We start from the raw sequence: 24,188 nt of genomic DNA on the forward strand, positions 1-24,188 counted from the left end.
CAAAAAAAAAAAAAAAAATCCCCTTTTCCCCTCTCAAAGTGAAAGGTTTTTTTCCACAGTGGGTGACAGGATTGGTGTTGTATATGCTTTCTCATTCGGTTGCTCTGTCTTTGTTTTTTATCTAAAGGCACCACCTTCCATGGTCAGTAACGAACAGCGTCAGCATGCAGAGCACATATTCCTATCATTTAGGAAATCCAAATCACCATTTGCAGTTTGCAGGCATATTTTGGGTAAGTTTTCTCTTTAAAAGTATTTTGGCATAATCAGCTGGTTTTTTTTTTGTCTTGAATTTTAGTTGTTATAAATCCCTTTTAATGCAAACAGGTTTGTACAGTTAGTCACTTTCCCTGATGATTTTCCTCTTGCAGTTGGTGTATTTAAAAGTTTTGTGAAACCAGAAAGGAAGCTTAGGAAGAAGAATCATCCAGTGTTTTGGTTTTTTCTGTTTTCAAATGATATGCTGTTACTGGAAGTTTCCTAATGCTAGCTTAACAATTAAGGTTATTTTTCTCTCTTATAGTTGCTTTCCAGTTTTTCTTTTTAAAAACTGGTTTATACTCAGCTTCCTTAGTCAAATTAGTCACTTCTGGGAAGGTCATCAATATAAATAAATAAAGCAGTGGTTTGTACTTTTATCAAATTATTTTATTAGTTCTTATGTCTAACATACAGAAATGGTCTCTTGCAAACAACTATAGGGATGATAGTTATCTCATCCAAGATGGCACTTGTTAATAGTTGTATATGATGTTGCCATTTGCCTCTTCTATACCTTTTGATAATAATAAAAAGGAAGACTTCATTGTGTTTTATTTATTTGTTTATTTGGGTTTTTTTGAGGCAGGGTTTCTCTGGGTAGCCCTGGCTGTCCTGGAACTTTGTAGACCAGACTGGCCTGGAATTCAGAGATCCTCTTGCCTCTGCCTCCCAAGTACTGGGATTAAAGGTGCTAGCCACCATGGCCCAACCTTGTTTTTATTTTATAACCTGATTAATTGTTTGCCTTTTTTGCTCAGTTGGAGGTATCTTTCATGTTGCTTATACTTAAGGTTCTTAAAAACTTTTGAGTACATTTATTGCTACAAAATTGATTACTTGATAGGCGCTAACATCTGACTGTTTATTCTTGTGATTTTGGTAGGGTTTATCTGATCCCAGTACTCTGGTTTCCATATAGAAATAAGCTGTAATGATGCTCATCTCTTCTAAAATGTTTACATATCAGGGCTTATAAAGTGAGAGGTGTTGGGCTGTAGTGGAAAGTTCTGTTAACTATGAGATCTGGGTGCTAGTGGTGCCTGCTGCACATTGTCAACTTTGAAGAGTTCAGCATCTCTGGACCTCTGTCATCTGTGAAATGAGAATAATGACACCATTTGCCTTCATGGGCATGGCAGTCTTAAGGTCTTGGTAGATGCCTATGTTATCATACATAAAAAAAGCATTGTGTGGACAATAAAGTAAACACAGCCACATTATTTACAAGGGTTTGTTTGTTTTGTTTTGTTTTTGAAGACCATCTAAAATACATGACTGTTTTGGCTGGCAGGAGCTAGCAACAGTAGAAAGGTGGCTGTTTCATTCAGGAGATCTTACCTTTAGAGCAGTAGTTATAACAGCTGTCTTTTCAATACAAAGTGAGGTCATTTTATGGACTTAGCAGTGGTTGAGATTTGTTTTTGTTACTAAGAAATTGGTTCTTTGCTTATACAGTATATTTAATGTTAAATAAAAAGAACTAAAACATACTAAAATTATTCCAAATCAACAGATTTGAGAGATCATTCATTGTGTTAAAGTGTTAACCTAACAATAATTAGAGTTTGACTTTCATGGTAGATACCTCACTTTCCTGGTCTAGGATTTTCCAGAATTTCATCTGACTTTCTGTTGAATGCAGCTGTCATTTGTTCACTAAGTCATAAGCATTTTATTAGTGCTTGTTTTCTTAAAGTACTCTTGTTTGAGAGTGCATGTATCTATGATGTACGGTGGCTTCCATAATGGCTGAGCTTGTCTGGATACTGTATAAAGAGTAGTATTGCTACTTCTAGTTGTGCTTTCAAAAGTCAGCTTGTTTTCACCTGTTAACTACTTAAAAGATGGGATACAGCAGCAACATGCACTATCTATCATTAATGTACTGCAAAGCCCTTGGTTACATGATGTTTGCATCTAAACTTCACCAAAAATCTTTTTTAACCCCTTACTCAGTTGCCACCAGCACAGAAGGGCAAATTCCTCTAAGAAGACTTCTCATACAAGTGGCAGTCAATCACAACTCAGAATTTTCACATTCTTACTTAGGAATTATATGTCATTTTGTAGAATGTCTGGTAAATATATTCTAATAAAGGGGAAAATTTTCTCTTTGATGCTTCCCTTCTCTGTCCTCTTAAAAACTTACTTCTGGCTTCAGTTTTATGTGTTTCTTATTTTTCCTCATTTCGTTTTCCTATCTTTTTGTTTCCCTTTTAGTTTTTGCTTTCTTTGCTTTTGTGTGTGTGTGTGTGTGTGTGTGTGTGTGTGTGTGTGTGTGTGTGTGTGTGCGCGCGCGCCTGTGTGTGTTTATGCCTCTGTGTCTGGGTGTACACGTGTGTGTATACTGCATGCTTGTGTATTTCCTCACAAGTGAACTTTTTGACTATATCAACTAAAAAATCTTTGCACTTAGGAATCTACTAGTTTTTTAGGGTTAAATGTTTCTTTTAAAAACAAACAAGCCTGAGTATAATTCTTGCTCAAGAAATAAACAGGAAATGTGAGGGATTGGCTTACCACTTCTGGAGTAACCTCTGTGGCACTCCTTTACCTTCTCAGGGAGGAATGGATTCCATTCACTTTTCTTAGACAACCGGCACAAAGTGAACCAAACAAGAATATCCAATTGGGTTAAGAAACTTGACTTCTGTATTTGAAATATTGTCTTTGGAAAAGCTGCTAAAATTATCTTCTTTCAACTGAGATTGTACTGTTATTCAGTAGATGTAGGTGTCTTTACGCTAGAAGAGCTGGCATTTCAGAGTTTATAGCAAATGATTTGAACACAAACCTTTCAGGTCATACTGCAGTAGCTGATCATCTATAGTAGACTTGCTTTTGTTGTTAGAACACAGGCAGACATAGGTGGATCTCTGTGAGTTTGAGGCCAGCCTGGGCTACAAAGCCAGTTCCAGGACATCCAGGGCTATTACACAGAGAAATCCTGCCTTAAACGCTCCTACCACAAAATGATTTATAGTTCCATAATTATTGCAGTTTCTGTGGTAGCAAAGAAGGCACTCTGCAAAGTACCCTCAAGTGGTTTATCGTAGTGCTGTCGTAGCTAGCAACAGCTCTTCCTCAAGGAATGTAAGACATTCTAAGCTGAGTTGTGAGTTCAACAGGAAGACCTTGCAATGTCAGTCATCTTCATGGAACAGTGAGATTGAGGCTTGCGTGTATGCAGAAGCTCTGCTAGTGGGTACTGGCCAGTGTGCAGCACTTTCTAGCTCCCCTTACACATGTATGCTGTGTGTAAATACTCTCTTTGGAGACTAGTAGTAAGTAGTGTTTATCAGAAAATGCAATACTCAGCAGAAAAGTCCTACTTGTCAATTTGGACTTGGCCTGCTCTTCTAGGATTTCTCCATTCTTAAGAGACAGCTTCTTAGTAAGTTAGAGACCCTTATTTCCTGCCATGCAGAAATAGGTGTGGAAGGAAAGTTAAAAAGTGTCTCTTGAAAAGAAGAGTAGGGTAGAGACAAGAGTGTTTCAGGGCTCATGACTGATCAAGGTGCCTACTTGGTCTTGCCTTTGGTAGCATGTGCTTTAGTGTGGATTAGTGTTACCTCACATTTCCTCTCTGTTGGGGCATCAGTTGCTGTAGCTGAAAGACGCAGAAGTTGAAGATGATGATCTTTGCTGTTTCTTTCTGTGAGGCCTTCATATTTTACTTTCTGTTAAAATCTGTAGGATTTCTTTGTAGATGGACATGAAGACAACATCCTCTTAAAGAACTCTATAATGAGATTACTTAATCTACCTTTATCAGACCCAGTCATGTATCTTCTTAAGGGAGATAGACAGAGCCTGTTTCTGGCTAAAATTGTTTGAATCTTAGAATAAAATCTACCATCCCACCCTCACTCTTGGAAAGTTAAACTTTTTTTTAATAATGAGATCATGTTTTCAGAAGCTATTAATTTTTAAAAAATTGATCACTTATTGTATTTTAAAGTTTCTAGATTTTTGTAACTTCTAATCACCATTTCAGTCAATTCATATTAAGGAAGCAAAGACTAATCAAAATGTAGAAACAAAAGGCCCTGATTGGTTCTTTCTCCTTTTGCTGTATTCAAACCTCCTGTCTACAGTGACATACTCTTAGGCAGGGTACACCTTTCTTCCCATATTTTCATAGTTAATATATTAAGAACACGTAACATTTTTAATGGCCTGAGCTTGAGTTAGAAAACTGTATCCATCTGTACTTCCTGTCTTCTTAGTTCTAGAAGGCACTGTTCCAGGCCTAGAGTTCATTTCTTGTGGCTTTCAGATACTCATACCCAGTGGTCTTGGTACATGATCTAGAGTCTATTCAGACTTAAGAGTTTCACATGGTTATTTTTTAGACCTTTAGAGAATTTCTGCCTTTTCTTGACTTCATTTTGACTGTTTCTCCCTTTTAAATAATGCTGTTTGGAAACTGTAGCAGTATACACTAACAGAAAAAATAGAAAATTAATATAAAATATTTAAGTGTGTTAATTTTCTATTTTTTCCTCTGGTTCAGGATTTAGCTCAGCTCCTCTAACATTGCCAGATAGGCTGGGTCTTTCTAAGTGTAGCCTTGGGATTACTCAGTTTGATCAGTACTGCAATCAGAAAAGGAGGACTTCTCACCTTGTGTAAATGGGGTTCGTTATACTTGACCATTTGAGGCAAAGAACTTCCATGTGGTTGTTTATTTCTGAACTTGCTATTGAGGTGGGTCATCCTGCTGAAGGCTTACTTAACAGCTGCAATATTTTGGCAGCATGGCTCATCACAAATAGTAATGTTCGAAGACCAGTTTAATAAGGTATTTTTCCAGTAAAACGTTCCAGTTTTGCACAGGGTGAGAATCTCTTAGTACACTTTCTGATTGCTTCATATTTTTATTTTTACTTTTTAAAGCTGTGTTATTTTTTAGTTCTTCATGCTTTGGAAGTAACAGTTGAAGAGAGGTGAGGAAAGTATGTGAAAATTGTGATCGGTGATTAGCTGCCACCTGCCTGAGGTGTCTTCTGAGAGGAACTAACCTCTTTGTGGTGCTAGAGCAAGGTCACTGGATTAAAACAGAACAGGTAACCTTCTTATTCCTTGTCTGAAAAGTTCTGTCTTAAAATTAAGAAATGCAAAATACACAAGGTAATACGAACTACTGTTTAAAGAGAACTTTGAATTTTCTCCCCAGAAACCAGTAAAGTGGACTATGTCCTTTTTCAAGCTGCCACAGCTATAATGGAAGCGGTTGTCCGAGAGTGGGTTCTCTTGGAGAAAGGCAGCATCGAGTCACTGAGAACATTCCTCCTAACCTATGTCTTGCAAAGGCCTAAGTAAGTACATGGGGTGGCACCACTAAAATACCTCTATGACCTGTCCTTTCAGAGATTCCTTCTTTTTAATGGTGATGTTTGTGGGCAAGCTATATGCTAGGTCTCATAGCTTGAAAATTCATGCACATGATTATAGCTTGCTTTTATACTCACTTTTACTTAAGTTTCTGATACTAAAGAAAATAACATTGTTGTTGATTTTTGAAGAATTTGATTATAAATACAACTTGACTGTTGACTGCCAAAATTTACAATTACTTGTTCTTAGATGTGTGGTAGGATGTTTTATTACTTTTAATATGTTTAGGAATGGGCTGAGTTTAACATGGGCTAAGTATTATAAGATGTAGTAGCTAGCTGCACATCCCCAGAGAGGTGAAGGAAGAAATTATGTCACCAACAAGCAAAATGATACATAAATATATGTATAGAAAATATTGTAGAAGAAAAAGCACTAAATTCTTCATTTTAGGAGTAAGGTAAAGTGAATTTTCTTTAATGTTTAAACTTTTTTTTACAAGACTACATTTGTTCTTATATGGAATTGGCACAGTTTTGCTATATTTTACTAAAAATTATGGTTGTTTTGATCTATACTCTGGCAAACTAATTTGAAATAAATTTTAATGGTGTTTTTCTTTTTTGTTTGTTTTGAGACAGAGTTTCTTTGTGTAGCCCTGGAACTCACTCTATAGACCAGGCTGGCTTTGAACTCAAAAAGATCTACCTTCCTCTGCCTCTCGATGCTGGGCTAATAATGTATTCTTATGGTTAAAGAGAAATTGAGAGAAATCTTTACATTTATATGTATATAATAAAAGGAACTAAACATGAAGGTCTACATTAATCTGTAGCAAGACTTTAAAAAAATTAGGGGCTAGGTATGTAGCTCGGGCATTTTTATTTTGTTTTTCAAGGCAGTTTCTCTGTGAAGCTTTGGAGCCTCTCCTGGAACTTGCTCTGTAGACTGCCTGGTGCCTGGTCTCAAACTCACAGAGATCCACCTGCCTCAGCCTCCCAAGCTCTGGGATTAAAGGCGTGGGCCACCACTGCCCAGCTGTTTTCTGTTTTTAAACTAGGAGTGATAGGTACATCAAGCTAGACTGGCTTACAATATGAGAGAGACTATCACTAAAAACTGGAAGAAAAAAAAAGAAAAATATTTGTATGCCACTAGTAACTTTATTTAGGTCCCTATGTCTGAAGAGCAGGATTTGTGACACCCTACTGCTAGGTCTAGGTATTGTCTTTATTTTTCTGGGGTTTTGTTCTGTTTTTACTTTCATAGAACAGTGATTTAATGATACTTTCATGTGGTTGAGTCAACTGTTGTCACAGAGTGGCTTTTCTAAGTAGTCAGTGTCACAGTAGAACTTCTGGCCTCCTTGACAGCCTTTTCCCACTGCATTCTATGAAACCCAGAATTCTGTAGAGTGGGAGAGATATTCCTCCATTGTATATGTGTTTTCTTGTGCTATCCAAATTAATACCATTCTTAAATCACTTTGGTTAGTTTAGAAGCTATTTTAGAATTGATTACAAAAGGTTTTGTGTTGAGATAGTTCACTTAATTTTTGTTCCCAACTGTGTGGGTTAGTGCTGTGTGTATGGTGTAAGAAGATAGAACCCAAAATCTTGTGTATGGCGGGTAAGCACTGCCTCCTCCCTACACTAGTTTGAAAACTTCTTAAAACTTTTGGGAAAGATGACATAGCAGTACAGTGAACATATATAAACCCCTATCCTGGTAGAAGCTCAGTGAAGGAAGGGGGGAATATATATACATACATACATACACATACGTGTGTGTGTGTGTGTGTGTGTATATATATATTTTATAATTATCATATTCAAGAAACACTGTTAACTCTATTATCAGAAAGTCAGAGTTTTGCTGGGTAGCTTCATATATCCTTGAACTCAGATCTGCCTGCCTCTGCCTCCTGAGTGCTGGGATTAAAGGTGTGCACTGCCACTTCACCGCAATTTGGTTAACATTTTTGTCACTTTTGAGCAAATTGCCATGCACTCACTTGAGTGTGTCTCTCCTGAGACCACAATGTCAATATTCTAGACCTAGTTGTCATATTTATATTATTACTTAATATCATCCTGATTGTATATTCTGAGTTCCTCAGTTATTTTACTAATATAAGGTAGATCTTCCTACTGTGGGTTATTTTTACTAATATGTTGTCTGTCTCTTTGGCTCTGTTGATGTTTGCTTTCCGTAGTTAGGTAAAATATATTGTCTGTTTTTTAGTCTAAGATTTAACTACAAGTTAGATGTTATATTTAGTTATGCCTTTTTTAAATTAAAAATTATTTTATGTACATAAGTAATTTTTATTAGATATATTTTACTTTATGAGGTTTTTTTGCTTGCACGTATATCTGTGCCTGTGGAGGTCAGAAGACGGGGTTCTGATCCCCTAGAACTGGAATGATAGATGATTGTATGTCACCATGTGTATTGTGGGAACTAAAGAGCAGTAAGTGCTCTTGACTGCTGAGCTGTCTCTGCAGTTGCTGTGTATGGGTATTTTCCTGCATGTGTATGCCCACCATGTGCATGCCTGGTGCCCCAAAAACTCAGAAGAGGGCTGGAGTTATTGGTGGTTGTGAGCCACTGTGTATGTAGGTGCTGGGATCCAAACCTAACTCCTTTGCAAGAGCAGCAAGTACTCTTAAATCACCGAGCCAGCTCTCCAGCTCCTGTTTTGTTTTAACTGCCCCCTTTTTGTTTTAACTGACATGGGCATTCATTCTTATTTATAGAATCTAATTTATCTAGTCCATTGGCTGGTATGGATTAGAGTCAAGTAGCAATTTTTGGTGTAGAATTATACAGATAGCTCATGTGGTACAGTCTACTGCACATAGCAATTGTGTATTTGAATCCTCATCACTACATTACAGGTTTTTTCTTACACCCTAATTGAGGTAAAGTTTGTATCCATTTTGATATAGCATGCCTCCGTTTCAAGAGGCAGGTAGCATAATAATAGTCAGGAAAGAAATGTATATTCTCATTCTGTCATACCTGACTCTGTGATCTTGCCTGATTTATTTGACTAATCTTTTTTTTTTCTTTGACTTTCTGATAATAGAGTTAACAGTGTTTCTTGAATACACAAAGAAACCTTTGTGTAAAATTGAGCAAATGTTTTAATTTTCTATTATTTTTCTAATTCTTGCCAGTAGAGGTTTTTGAAGTTCTGGCTGGCCTGGAACTTTCTGTGTAGACTAGGTTGGTGCCCAAAGATCCAATATCCTCTGCCTCCTGAGTGCTGGTATTAAAGACATGTGCTACCAGCCCAATTCTGTATCTGTATCTTGTAAGAATATTTTGACTTTGGTCTTGATATAGGGACACAAGCTTGAAAAGAAACGTTTAATAAATGCCTTACATATGGCAAATCCTGAGTTTTACATACACTAATGTCCTTATAGTAGGGTGGTTGGTCCTCAGGATAGAGTTTAGTAGTAACAGGTAAGTCATATGTCACATGCAGGTGCCCTGGGAGCCTTTAGTGATAACTTTCTGGAGAAAGTGACATCACAGTTTTGGCAGAGAGAATAGACATTCATAGTCTGGAAGTATAAGAGTGTGGAGCCAAGAACTGAGGAGTTCCATCTGCCTGCCGAACTGAGCCTATGGAAAGAGTGAGGTCAGAGAGCAGAGTAGGCACTTGGCTATCATAGGTTTTAAAAGCGCATGACTGTATGTATAACTTATGTCCGAACTGGGACACCTTTGAAAGTAAAAGTAAGCATTATTAATAATAATCTTGGGACAAAAGGACATGGGATTCTTCAGGAAAGCCGGGAGTGACTTGTCCCAAGGGTACAAGGGTGCATCTTTACAACATTTGATATGTTATATTATAAGGTTTGTGTTTTTGTAGCCTGAAAGGGATTCTGAAAAGACATTTAAGTCTCTGTGACCTTGTGCTCAATAGGCTTTATGGAATGCCTTGGCTGAAATGGGTGTTTCTGCTGTCGCTCAGGTGACACCTATCTTAGCTAGGACCCTTGGAGAGCTGGAATTTGCCTTTTCTCATTCAATGATAAGGATTGAGATACTGCTAGTTGGAGATGGATATCAAGTCAAAATTATCTTAGTTAGTAATACCCTTACCTTATGTATTCAACAAGAACTGACTTAGCATGTGTTGGACACTGCCTAAAGCATCTAATATGTGTGTAGTGGACACAGTCCTGGGGCAGAACATGTTTCTTGTTGCTTGCTTGGTGTTTTGCCTCTTTGAACAGGGTCTTGTGGTATAACACAATCCTGAAATTGACTATGTAGCTTAGATTAGGGTGGACATTAGTTTTAACAATACTCCTGACTGTTATCTCCATTCTGAAGAAGAGGAAACCAAGGATGTATGCTGGGTTTCCCAGGGTGACACAGCAATGAGTAACAGAGTTAAGCAGGTCTGTAGGTCTGCATAATTTAGTAGATTACACTGCTCCCCAAGTAGCTGGCATTATTAGTAGTTTCTGGTATAGTGAGAAACTTGCTGAGTATTTATAGTGATGTAGACAAATGTTTTTGTAATTTTTATGTTTTGCAGCCTCCAGAAATATGTTCGGGAACAGATTCTATTAGCAGTAGCAGTAATTGTGAAAAGAGGATCACTAGATAAGTCCATTGACTGCAAAAGCATTTTTCATGAAGTAGGCCAATTGATAAGTAGTGGCAATCCCACTGTGGTAAGTATGCTAACTGCTTGTGTCTATAAACAATTTTCATTTTGCCTATCACAAAATACTATTCTGGTGATAGTAGTATAAAAGAAAGGCAAGCAGACTAATGTGCTAAGCAGTTTTATTTGTTCAAACATTTCTTCTGATCTGTGTAATACAGATAAAGTATACTTAGCCCTTTCATTTGAGTCTGTTTTTCTTTGTCACCACTGTGCTCAAAATCATTTTAATTGATTGTAAAACATGATGAATTAATATACCATGATATTCTTTTTTCTGTGGTGGGGGAGGAGAGACTTGGGCTTAGTATGTAAACCCTGGCTAGTAGAGAATTCAGAGATCTGCCTTTCTGTCTCCCGAGTTCTAGGATTAAAGGCATGTGCCACCACGTTAATCATTTCTATTGAACAGTTCCCCACCTTCATTTTTAGTAAGCATTGTAAAGAACCAATAATTATAGAAATGGTTGAGTTAAATACAATGGTATTTGGCTAACAAATATCATTAACTACACCATGACTTCAGATGGTTCTGTCAGGTGAGCAGATGTCAGGTCATTGTTCTTCACCAAATTACTTCAAGGAGCATGATCTTCCTACCCTGTTGACATTTAGGGAATGTCTGGTTGTAGTAATTTTGTCAGAGACTGGAGAAACAAGAGTTGGTATTACAGACTAGTTCTGATCCTTGGAATGGTCTTTGGAATGCTTGGTAGTGCCTGGTGATTGTGATTCTTAAGTATCAAATCTTTAAATATTCTTGGTAGTTTTTTTTCTAACTACCACAATTTATTCTCTTGAATTACTTGAGAGTGTGAGGCTATACAATTCTTCAGGAACTGTTCTGTACAAGGTAAGGCACTTTTTTTTTTTTTTTTTTTTTTTTTTTTTGTCATGGTGGGACTTGAACCCAGACCCTTGCACATGCTGGGCAAGTGCAGTGCTACCGAGTCTCATGCCAGCCGCGTGTATAGGCTATCCCTGTTTCTGGCATAGATCTGTGCTAGTGTTAGAACAGTTTTAGAATGACGATCAGATCATATGCATGGACTTGGCACTGTTCCCTTTCTCGGTAATGTTTATATGTGCAGCCCAGTGGTCACTACCTTAGATGCCCTGAGTTGAGTTACCACTCCCCTTTTAGATTTTGTTTTGGGGCATTTTGTTGCATTTGATAGTCTGGCTTGTTGCAGTGGACAGGATTAGACTGGAACTGTGGCATTGAGACTGTGGATAATGCTTCCTAGGTTAGTTTGTTGGTTCTTGTAGCTGGGGATTTACTGTAGGGTTCTGCAGCTTGCCTTTGCCCTTCTTGTCTATCAATACTCGGAGAATACACACAGATAAATTATCCTGTTCTGAATTTCTTAGGAATGAGCACCTGATAGGCACTGAGGTCTTCTTCTTCTCCCTTGGGTAGATTTGGTGTAGCACAAAAAGTAGTTCATGGCAACTTGAACTACAGCCACTGAAATAGCTGTATCCTGCTGGTAGAACAGACAATGCAGTTAGGGAACATTTTGCAATATTCACAATACATACATTTGGATAAATTTAATATTCTTGAAGTAATCAAAACAGACACCATTACACATACATACCCAGCCCACTGTACTCACACATGCATACCCTGCCCACCATACCCACACATACATATTTGCCCCCATGTCCCATATATACATAACCTGCCGATGCCTTCCACTCTCCCCCCATGCCTCATACATACAGTTCTTGAGTCAGAGTCTTGCTGTGTTGCTGGCTAGTCTGGAACTCACTGTGTAACAGACTGTCCTTGAACTCTTGAACATTTTTTTTAGTCTCCTGTGTCCTAGGACTGAAGGCATGTGCCTCCATATGCAACAAGATTTTCTTTTTAGAGGAAAATTTCTAGATAACAGGACCAAGGAATTCTATAGTATTAGCAGTTCAGTCTGTTGGAGATAGAACTATTTTCAATGATAGGATGAAATGAGTTTGCTAACTACATTGAAACATTGAATTTAGAAAAACAAAAAAATCTCTATATTAAAACAAAAACCAGCTGGATGGTGGTGGTGGCATGGCACAGCCCATTAATCCCAGTGCTTGGGAGAGAGAGGCAGGCAGATAGATCTCTGAGTATGAGGCCAGTCTGGTCTATAGAGTGAGTTTCAGGACAGACAAGGCTATGCAGAGAAACCTTGTCTCTGCAAACAAAAAAATTCTCTGTTTAATGTGGTGAGTGAAAAGCACACATTGCCATTTGTGCTTGCCCTTGCAGAGTGGTGTGAAACCAACTCATCCAATGGGTTCAATAAATGAGTTTGCAGACTTGTAAAATGTTTCAATGTATCTCCCTCTTGGATGGTAAAGAATTTGTGGAAATGGTTCAAGAATTTAAGGCTTACTTAGTCTCAGAGACATGACTAACCTCAGAAGACAGGGGTAGAGCTTTGTAGGAAAGTAGTGTGCTGAAATAGTTAGTAGCCAGAAACCTTCATCTGGTGGTTTTAAGTGATTTATAAAAAGATACCAATAATATAAATCATCTGATGGCTTCTTTCTTTAAAATCTTTCATTGGCTATTGTATGTATGTACATGTGTGTGTCCCATAGCACCTGTGTGGTTAAAGAACATCTTTACTTCATCCATGGTGTTCAAGGGTGGAACTCATGCCAGGTTTGATGGCAAGTGCCTTTACCTCCTGAGCCACCCAGCTGGCCCTATTAAATAGTTTTCAATGGATTAAGAAAGAGTTGACCTCAGGAACTGTTGAGTCAGATAACTTCGTTCCACCACTTCTAGAATGGCCGTTTCCTGAACCTACACTGGCCAGAATCTATAGCTCAGCTGATTCCCTTCAAAATATTGGTGTTGGTTGTCTATCCCCCTGTACTAGTGTCACGGACATGTTTGCATGGGTTTTGGGACATTTAGCAACTGGTTTTTTTGTTGTTTGTTTGTTTGTTTTTTTAAATTCATACTTAGTTACAGCCCTGTCAATTATTACCTCTTTAACCAGAAGAAATAAATACCTGCTTTACAGAAAGTTCCAGTACAGCCAAGGCTGCACAGAGAAACCTTGTCTTGGAAAAAAACAAACAAAAAACAGTTATCTAAAAATAATAAGATAAAAACAAACCAGAGTAGGACACAAACCTTTTCTAAGGAGCACTTCTTAGATGGCATAGCTTTCCATGTGCCATGGTGAATTGTTGGTGCTTATACTGTTATTTCACACGCTCATCTTTGTGAGCAGGCTGTCTTACTTCCATGGTTGTGATGGATACTGTGGTTAGTTCATCTCAGTTGGAAACTGTCAGGCTACTTTCATACTAGCTTGAGACAGAAAAGCTCTCCTTCCTAGAAAAGTAGGTTAGGTTATTTTTTAGGCTGATATAGAAACTAAAAATTTAATCTATTTCATGTTTGCCTTACTTCCTTTGGAAGTAATAAGCTAAGCCTATGTTAAATCATTTTGAAAGATTGTTAATGCAGCATTTAAGCCTCCTTTCTTCTTGTTTTTCCTGTTGGGCAGAAGTGGGTGAGAAATTCACTTGTTCCAGGTTGCCCCTGGATGTGATAGCCAAGTTAATCTCCCTTATCGCAAAGTCTCATTGATGTTTTCTTAGAAGAGCAGCTGGAGGTCTGCTATATAGTATGGCAACCTTTCATACAGTTTATTCTTGGTAATAAAGATCCCAAGGCAAGAGCCAGGCTATTATAAGAGACAATCCTCCTAGGAACAAGAGCATTCTATTTTGTCAGCTGGAGTTGGTGTCTTGTGCTTGTGAACTAGGAAGGCAAGGGGTTTTTGTTTTTCCTTCAGCATAAAATGAATGGCTTTGACAAGAAGTGTGAATGCTATTCTAAGAATTTTAACATGAAGACAGTTTTTTAAAATTGTCAGCCAGTGAATAAATAAACTTAAGAATTTCCAGTATTTCAGTGGAAAGCTATACTATGAAAACAGTTTTCCTTTGAGGGTGTCATATATCCTAGATTGACCCAAAAATTTGGGATATAGCCATGGGTTCCTTGGATTTCTGATCCTTGTCTCTAGAGCTCCAAAATTGCAGCTATGTACCACCATTACTTAGTTTTATGTAATGCCTGCGATCAAAATCAGGGCTTCCTGCATACTAGGCGAGCACTCTACCAGCTGAACTACATTCTCAGCTCATGAACACTTCTTTTTTTGTAAGATTGAGACCTTATTGCACTGTCTTCTATTTGCTTTATTGATTTAAATTTATAAACAGCAATAATGAGAGTGGGACTTAAGAGGGATTACTCAGTGGTTAATAGCACTTATTCTTCTTGTAGAGCATCTGGGTTTGGTTCCAAGCACCTACATAGTGGCTCACAACTGTCTATAACTCCTAATCCAAGAGATCTGATGCCTACTCCTGGTTACATACATGCATGCAAACACTCATACACATAAAAATTAATCTTTTACAAAAAACATTAGGAGATATGTATTTATTTTCTACCTCATCAATACAAGTAACCGAAGATTCATTGACTCAAGCAATATTTAATGACCCTCTTCTATTTCTAAGTGATAATATATCTTGCATTTCTAATTTGACAGAACTAGATGACAGTCAAGAGGTAGGACCAAAACAACCCAATTTTATGGTAATCATAAAAATACTACCTTAATGCTACCTTATACTAATTGCTGCATTTACGTAGTATTTATGACACATTTGATTTGAACCCAGGGTAGCTGGATTAGGTAGTGCAGACAGTAGATAGGACTTTATCGGCATGATAAATTAAGTGCCTTACCTACAGTAAATTGGGAAACTGATTGTTTGAGTCTACATTTTTCTGTTTCCATGCTCTACTTAGTAGACTTCTGGTATCCCTAAGGATTCCTATGGAGTGTTTTTATTTATAATGTATCTCAGATACCATACAATAGATTTTGTTACATACTTTCTAAAGTAGCAAATGAGCATGATCAATAAAGAACTGCCTGCTGGTGGTTGTCCTGTTGCCAGCAGCAGTGACCCAACGTGAACTGTAGACTACCACAAATGCCACATGAGGGGACCTGTGAAGCAGACATAAATCAGCAAGCATGAAGAGCTTGTGTCTCTTTGTCAAAGGACCTAAGGCCTTTTTTTCTTGAATGGCTTCCAAGTGGTCATTTATTGCCATATAGTTGATATAAAAGGGCTTCTCTTAGGAAAATGTACAGGGTGTAAGTTTCCTTTTAAAAATATTTTTGTTGAGTTTAGAAGTAACAGATATGTACTTATTCTTTATGATCTTAGATAAACGAAGCATTCTTATGATAACCTCTTAAAATTCTAAAAATTTGTGCTTTTGGTTTCAGTCAAATCCCTCTTTAGCATGAAAATCTCCTGTTTCTCAGTTTTTATCAGATTTCACTGAAATTCCTAAGGACAGCTTTTGTTTTTGACCCTCTTGAGTATCAGAGTCACTGTCTACAGTATAGAATGCTATCTGTCCGTGACTGACAAAGGGCCAGGACAGCACTTGGAAGTGCTGGTCGTTGGAGGGGGAGTAAAAGGATCTGCACTTGTGTCCCCTGAGCACTGAATGCCTGCAGCAAGCACAGGAACCTTCTCCAGTCGTGAGACCCAAAGTTGGTGCTCTCTCCCAGGCAGAGTTGACAGTTTTTACTTCTGACCTGGGAAATTCTCCTTGGCGCTGATTTTTGCTTTGCTTTCCTGTCGACGTTGTTTCAGTACAATGAGGATGACTTCATTGTAAGGGAGTTTAATTGTCAGTTAAGTATTGGAAGTGAGTAAACCTAGGAATCAAGAATCTTACACATTCATGAAGTACTTGTCTTGTTGATATATAGCAAAGTACTTTGCTTTGTTCCTTTATAATCAGTCCTTAATTCACTTTCTCCAAGGCATGAGTGTATTCATTTGTCATCCTTTAGTTAGAGTAGTGGAGTGTAATTGGAGTTTTATGATGCTAATCTAATACCCATACAAGATTTTCAAATTAATGAGAGATTGAATTCTTGCATTTTTTAGTATTTGAAAATATCTTACTGAATTTAGTTCTTTGAAAACTGGTGATTTTAGGTATAACTCAAAATAGCATTTGATGTCTCCATAGTGTATATTTATCTTCACATTTTTTTTTCTTTCTAAGCACTATAGTGAAATAGGAAACAGTTTTTACTTAAAGATTTCTTTTTATTTTAAAAGAAGTATAAAGTATATAAATTGTTAGCTATTCTATAACTAATGTGTCTACATGCATTAAGAAATTAAAAGAACTATAAATGTTACAATAATAACCCCAGACAATAAGATTATAGGTAATTTTCTTTTCTTTTTTTAAGCCTTCTGGGTTTTCTAAGATTAAGATTACACTATATTATTTTCATAGACTGAAAAAATAATTTAAAAATACTGTGTTTATGTTAAGAAAGCTAAACCTGTGATGAGAACACATTTTATTCTTGATGTTCATGTATTAAGAATAAGGCCTAAAGGGGTGTGCCTCCTTAGAAGCCCCTTCCACCCTCAAGGGTTCTGTTTTCACCTTTCTTCTGAAGAGTGGGGGTGGAGTGGGGTAGACTATGTACTCACTTGCCTCTATGGGTTAATGTGTGCATCCCTAATGTGAGATTGCTGTGTTGGATGTGGCTCTGTTTATTGATGCAACTGGCCTCTGTTGGCTCCCTGTCTGCTGAGCTATCCTGTGTAGATAAAGGAAGTCTGCTTGTTGAAAGCCTCAGTCACCCAGGGAAGTTCTCACTACCTTTGCCTTGTGGGTTTTTTTTTTTTTTTTTTTTTTAAATTCTCATTTGACTACGAATATGGCTTAGGAAATACTTATTTCATATGAAAGCAAATCCTTATTGTGAATATATATTTTAATAATTAATTAGGCATTGTACTAAAAATCTTCATATGACCATAGTTTGAAACTATACTCCTTTGTGAAAGTACCATAAACCAACCTGTGCTAAGTTGTAAATTCTTAAGGAAAGGTATATTAGGGCATTTTTTGTAAGGATGATGTCAGTTTGCATGTATCAAGCTTCTGGATTCCAGAAGCTTCTTTGTTTTCATGTGTGAATTGTGTTCTGTGATTGGTATATTAGCTGAGATTCTGAGTTAATTTTCTTGTTTTAGGAAGATATTTTTTCGAATATTTTCTCTCTTTACAATATTATAGCCAATAAGGTTTTATTCAGAAAGGATTAACAAAAGACTGAGAGTTACAAAATATAGGCTACTAAAAATTGTCTTTAGAATTAAAGTCTCAGAAGTTACTAGGTCTTCTGAGTTAATATTTTCCTCCAAGTTTTATTGATTTAATTTAATTTTGCTTATTATTTTATTTAGTATATTTCCCCTACCAAACGCTCACAAATGCACATCATTGTGTGTGTGCTTATGCATGTAATCTCATTTGAAGATGATTTTATTGAACTGTATCTGTGAAGTATTGACTGCTGGTGCTTTTATTTTCTTTTTAACTTTTTGGGGAGTATATTTGAGTCAGTGTCACAGTATATAGTTTAAAGCTGGTCCCAAATGATCCCTTTGCCACAGCTTCCAAATACTGAGGATTTGGAGAACTATGGGCTATGCCTCTACGTTTGGCTGTTGACTGGCACCATATAAAAGTGAAGATTGTTTTACTTGAAAAATGTCTGAAGTCCCTTTGAACAGTAAGACAGAATAATTGCTCTCTATCTGAGATGCTTGTGCCTGATTTCTCAGACCATCTTTCTCAGTCCAACAATGGTATTTAAATAGGCATATATTTTTCTCGAAGACTTAGAGCTGAGGGAACTTTTGAATTAAGTGTGGACAGGGCTAAGTTCTCTTCTGATGAGGAGTACTTGCCATATGACCACACTAACCTGGGTTCAACCCTCAGTGCAGCCAATTATTAACAACAAAAAACTGTATATGTGTCCACAAAAATTTGAGTATTCAGAGAACTTTCTTCATTGTAGCTAGAAGGCACCATTGATAGATAACTTCTAGATTCTCCAGCCTGCATGAAGTTGCATACCTGTGCTTACTTTGTTTGAGATTAAGAGGTAAACAGTAACTACTTCCTTTACATTTTTTAAAAAAACGTTTTTAAAGGAAAATTTTAAGTGCCTTTTTAAAATGTAGTATATTGCTCATCCACATAACTCTTAACTTACCTTAAGCAAATATCAGCCCTACAGTCTTTAGGAATTTAACTTTATATCTGTTTGCTAAGATTTGCCAAGCTAAGCATCTGTAAGGTCAAGGTACTAACATCAGAAGCATTTCTGAACAAAGATGCTGCAGTTGGTGGGGTGGGTCCCACTGTGTTCAGCTGTTGTATAAGCTTGCAGAAATAGTATCATCTTGACTTTAATCTTTCGGTTGTTCAGAGGTAGTGTGCATATTTCTGTTTAACCCCTGGAAATGTGCCAAAATAATTCATATCCTTATCTCCATCCTTATTACCTTATTACCTCTAAATAGTCTGTGAATAAGATTAATGAGTTGGTATTCTAGCTGGTGGGTCCAGTGAAAAGGAAAAATTTCTTTATTTGATTTAAAAAGTTTGGAGGTACTACCTGTTTGATATTTTGGGAGACTAAAGCATGTGTTACTTTTCATCCCTTTGAGAATACAGAGTTTTACGTGGCATTTTTAAAACATAGAGTGGGAGATACGAGTCTGAATGTTCATGGCCTCTGGTAATAGTCACCTGCCCTCTTCAAGTGTAAAATGAATGTGTGGCTTGTCTATAGGTTAAATGAAGTGGGGCGTTTAACAATTATTTAATTATTTAACAGTTAAATAAAGTGTCAGTTAAACTCTGGGATTGAGTAGAGTCTTATGCTGAGTTCCAGTCCTCTACTGATTTGTATAACTGGAGTCCAGGTGTATGGTTAAGGTTAACATTTACACATTACTTTGAAAGGAGAGCCAGTCTTAAGTCATACCAGGTCTCTGCTGGGGAGTTAGATGCTCTGAAGCTTGACAGACAGCATACAGGAGTATGTTTGAACAAAATCTGTTGAAACAAAGCATTGAAAAAATTAATGCCTTACAATTATTTCTTATTGAATATAGCAAACTCTGGCCTGTTCTATTCTAACTGCACTATTGAGTGAGTTCTCGAGTTCAAGTAAAACTAGCAACATTGGACTGAGTATGGAATTCCACGGTAACTGCAAACGAGTTTTTCAGGTATTGGTATATTTGTTTTGTGTTTAAATTGTTGGACAGTCCACTTTTTGCCCAGTTTGTTCCTAATGGCAAGTGCATTTGTTTTGGATGTTTGCTGGCTTATGCCTGAAGACTTGTGCTGAGATTTCATAGTATGTAGTAAATTGGTAAGTTTGATTACTGTAATTGATAAGTTAAAGTTAATTATTCAGTTCCCTTTAAACAACAAAAAGAGAAAAAAAAACAACAAAAAGTATTATAATCGGTATTTCTTATTTCATTATTTTATCATGTTTAGATATAACTATTTCAATTGATAGGATTCTGCTGGCCTTAAAAATAGGACTGGCACAATGCCATGTATTTAAAATGTTATTGCAGATGGTGTGAGCTCTTTGTCTCTCGTGTGTATTGTTTGGCTCTGGAGTAAAGTTATGTGAAGGCATTGGCTTGGGTCCTAAGGCTCTGCACTATAGCAACCGACTCTGCCAGCTCTACAGTCACATTCGCCCTCACAGGCTTCTCTGCATGTAGGAACATTTATATAACAGTAAATGGTGTCACTTGAAAGCACACTGATGTAAATTTCGGTCAGAGGCTTCAAGATGGAAAACATTCTTAAGGAAGTAGAACAATCTAATGGAAACTTTAAGGTTCTTGTTTGCTTTGTGTTTCTAAAAAGGAATGCATTTTGACTAAGTGTCATGCAAAACTTCGTGTGATTTATTGACCATAGGAAGAAGACCTTCGCCAGATCTTCATGTTAACAGTTGGAGTTCTGCAGGAGTTCAGCAGGCGGGAGAGCCTTAGTGCTCAGATGTCTTCAGTGTTTCAGCGGTACCTTGCACTAGCCAACCAAGTCCTGAGCTGGAATTTTCTCCCTCCGAATTATATCCTTTTAACAATGGGAAGGGTTGATTTGTGGTGACTTGTAGAAGGCTTAATCCTGAAGCTCAAGCCTTTATGTCCGTGGCTTTTTTATAAAGCATTCTGTTGAATGAAAGCTTTTTTCTCCTTTTTGGAGAAATGAAATCCTATTATACCATAATACCGTAGACTATGTAGAATGTGTAAAGTTATATTTACTACTTTGCTGAAGAGGGTTGAGTGTATGAAAACATTTGGTGTCTAATAAGTCAGTTGCTAAATGAGGAAAAGGATAGCATTCCTGGGAAGGAAAAGACTAAATGTGTAAAATGCATTTTTATTTAGCAGAATCATTTTCTCCTTGGATATGTGATTAAATTAGATGTTTTGACTGACTTTCTTTAGTTGGAAAGCTCTGGTTTTGTCTTTATGAATTGTTTAAGTGTATGTAGTAAGTTTTAGTGATATGCTTTCACTCCAGAGTGTCTGCTGTTGAGTATCATAGTGTGTCTTAGGTTACTGTAGTGCCTGCTTGTAGCACTGTTCAATCAGGCAGATCTAGCTTCAAGCCTTAGTTGATCTCCAACAAATACTTGAACCTTTCAATCTTAATTTTTCCAAACAGAAAAAGAGGATGTTGGTTGTTGACTAAATTAAATGAAACAGCATAGTTAACACACTCAGCTGCTGGTATGGAGCTACAGTTATGGTCCTACAGTTAATGCCCCATGTCATGATCCTTTGTAACGGTCTCATGTGCCTGGTATAAAAAATTAAATATAACCTGTTGTAGATCTCTTTAATCAGCCCTTCCCTGGGGCTTTAGGACAGTGTTTCAGAAGAAAATGCTGCTTCTAAGAAGATTTAAAATGGATGGTGAGTTTTATCAGTGCTTTAGGATGAGGCTCGTCTTTGTTCCAAAAGATTCAAGATCTGTATCCACACACATAGGTTTGAGACCTGTAGAACTGTGAGACTTAAGGCACATGGTAAGCTGTGATTTCCATTTTCAAGTTTCTATATTTACCTACCAGAAAACTAACTGAAAGGCAGGTGGTATGAGATAAAGTGAGCCACTGACTCGTTAACCAGGAATTCTCCAGGCTTCTTTGCCAAGGGCAGTCACATTGGAATGAAGCTTGCTATCAAATTAACCATATTCTCCTTTTATGCCTATCCTTTATCTTTTACCCATTAACCAACTTTATATCTTTAATTTATAAATTTAATTCTTTAGAATTGTAAGGGCCTCATACCTTCTTTTTTGTTTTGAGAGAACTGACACTGGCCTTGAACCCACACCTGTCCTTCTGCCTCACCTCTCCAGTCTGTTAAAATTTTGGCCCTGAGCTCTCACCCCTAGGCACACACTTCATTTTTAAAACATCTTCTTTTTAATATTACATTGTTTGCTTTAAGATTTATTCTTTCTTTTTTCTCCTTCCCTTTTGAGGTAAGACAGAACCTCAGAATATTGCAATCTGGTCTTGAACTCATGATCATGTTTGCCTCATTCTCCCAAGTGGTAGAATTACCATATGTCCACCACATCCAGCTTGGTTTGTTTGTTTGTTGCTTGCTTGCTTTGATTTTTTTAAATATACTTTTATATCTTCATTTACTTTTATTGTATGAATTTTTGCCTTGCATGTATGTCTATTCACCACACGTGTGTCACCTCCCTATGGAGGTTAGATAAATGAGGTTATCAGATCCTCTGGAACAGGAGTTACAGGTGGCTGTGAGCCATCTCTGCATCCAGTTTGTTTTTAAAGGATGATTTGCCAGAATTTATTCAAAAGAGTCTATTATTATAGTTTTAAGTATTATTATAAGTTTTAAGTATTATAGTTTTAAGCAAGATCTTGTGAAGAGAGATTAGATAAGTCCCTGTCCTAGATTTTTTTATTTTTTGTTTTTTGTTGTTTGTTGTTCAAAAAACAGCAGCAACCAAAGGGGCAATCACTGAGCCTTCATGGGCCTGTGTTAGGTCTTCTGCAAATATGTTCCGGTTGTTGGCTTGCTGTTTTAGTGGAAATCCTAATAGTAGGAGTAGAGGTGTCTCTGTCTCTTTTGCCTGCCCTTGGGACCCTTTTCCTCCTACTGGATTGCCTCACACAACCCTGATATAAGTGTTTGTTCTTACTCTGATTGTAATTTATTGTTGGGTTGTTTTTTGATTTTTCAAAGTAAGGTCTCTTTGTGTAGTCCTGGAAGTTTTGGAACTCGCTCTATAGACCGTGCTAGGCTCAAACTCACAGAGATCCACCTGCCTCTGCCTCCCAAATCCTAGGATTAAAGGCATGCATCACTATTGCCTGGCACTCTTATTATAACTTATGCTATGTTCAATTTGACCCTGGGAGTCTGCTCTTTTCTAAAGGGAAATAGGACTAGATCTGAGGGATATGGAAGGTATGGGAGAGAGGAGTAAAAATATATAAAAAGAACAAAACCAAAAGTCGGAGTGGAAAGATGGCTTAGCATCTTTTAGAGTACCGGGTTTTAGTTCCCCAGCACACAAACATCTAACTAATTTCAGGAGCTCTAATGCCCTTTTTTGGCCTACTTGAACACCAGACACTCATGTGGTGTACAGGCATACATTCAGGCAAAACTCCAATATACATAAAATAATGTGCATGGAGCTGGGGGGTGGTGGTGGCACATGCATTTAATCCCAGCACTCTGGAGGCAGAGACAGGTGGATCTCAGAGTTTGAGGTGAGCCTGGTGTACAGAGCTAGTTTCAGTACAGCTAGGGCTATACAGAGAAACCCTGTCTTGGTGAGGAAAAAAAGAAAAGAAAAGGAGGTCATATATGGTAGTACATGCCTGTAATCACAGCATTCACTTGGGAGACTAGCGAAGGAGACTACTATGAGTTGAAGGCCAGCTAGAGTTAGATAGCAAAACTGAGTTTCAAGAAAACCAGCAAAACAAAAAGACATTGAAAAAATTTGGAACAGATTTTTTAGAAGTACCAGTCCATATGGAGCTATCAAAACATTAAATATGTATGTAGTGAAATCAACAAAAATTACACTGTATATATCATAGCCAATTCTAAAGTGTCTGTTTTAGGGGAAAATATAGTTGGCAGAGAGTTACTATTTTGAAAAGAGAAACAGTTCCCTAGAAGTTTGGAAACAAAGTTTGTCTGAAAGATACACACTTATAAAATATTTTATGAAGAAGTCCTTAGATAAAGTGTTGGGAAATAATTACTGCAGTGTTACCAAAGGAAGCTGTAATTCCTCTAAAATTCTTGAGGGCTGCTGGGTTAGGTGTGCGTTCTGTGATCTCAGCCTCCAGGAGGTAGGAAAATCGGAAGTTCAAGGTTATCCTTAGCTACATAGTGAGTTTGAGGCCAGTCTGCTATACACGAGACCTAAAGAGAGTGCCAGAAATCAGAAAGAATGGCTAATCTGGTAAAAATGTTTGCTGCTCTTCCAGAAGATTCAAGTTTGGTGCCCAGCACAGATGTTGGATAGCTTGTAACTGCCTATCTGGTTCCAGGGGATCTTATACCTTCCTCTGGCCTCCATGGATACCCATACACACATGCACAGATACCACATACACAATTGATACTTAACAACAACAACAACAAAAAAAAAGATTTGGAGAACACTGGCTTTGAACTCAATTCTCCCGTCTCAGCTTCAAAACTTCTCATATGTACCACCATGCCTGGCTCTTGAGAATATTTTTCTACTTCTTGCTTGTGAGTGAATGTTTATGTGACCAGTGATTAGTGGAGTTCCACATACTGGTGGGCTGTACTACAGCTGAGTACGCCTTCTGACTAAGTTATGATTTTGACAATTACTTGGAGATCTATCCATCCATCATCATATTCAATTGGTAGG

At 37.3% G+C, this 24,188-nt stretch overlaps 2 protein-coding genes across 2 annotated transcripts in view; one reads left to right on the forward strand and one right to left on the reverse strand.

Annotated features, from left to right (window-relative positions):
• Positions 1-24,188, reverse strand: part of Ift88 (intraflagellar transport 88) — a 309,460-nt gene that overhangs the window by 83,834 nt on the left and 201,438 nt on the right. The gene's annotated exons all lie outside the window — the stretch shown is intronic.
• Positions 1-24,188, forward strand: part of Xpo4 (exportin 4) — a 92,198-nt gene that overhangs the window by 15,085 nt on the left and 52,925 nt on the right. Inside the window, exons 2-6 of the mRNA XM_051195616.1 lie at positions 128-233; positions 5,441-5,582; positions 10,166-10,304; positions 19,355-19,471; positions 20,187-20,340. Coding sequence (XP_051051573.1) covers positions 128-233; positions 5,441-5,582; positions 10,166-10,304; positions 19,355-19,471; positions 20,187-20,340 — 658 coding nt within the window. The remainder of the gene's footprint in view (positions 1-127; positions 234-5,440; positions 5,583-10,165; positions 10,305-19,354; positions 19,472-20,186; positions 20,341-24,188) is intronic.

Source organism: Phodopus roborovskii, unplaced genomic scaffold (genome assembly GCF_943737965.1).
Source record: "Phodopus roborovskii unplaced genomic scaffold, PHOROB, whole genome shotgun sequence".
NCBI classification, from domain to species: domain Eukaryota; kingdom Metazoa; phylum Chordata; class Mammalia; order Rodentia; family Cricetidae; genus Phodopus; species Phodopus roborovskii.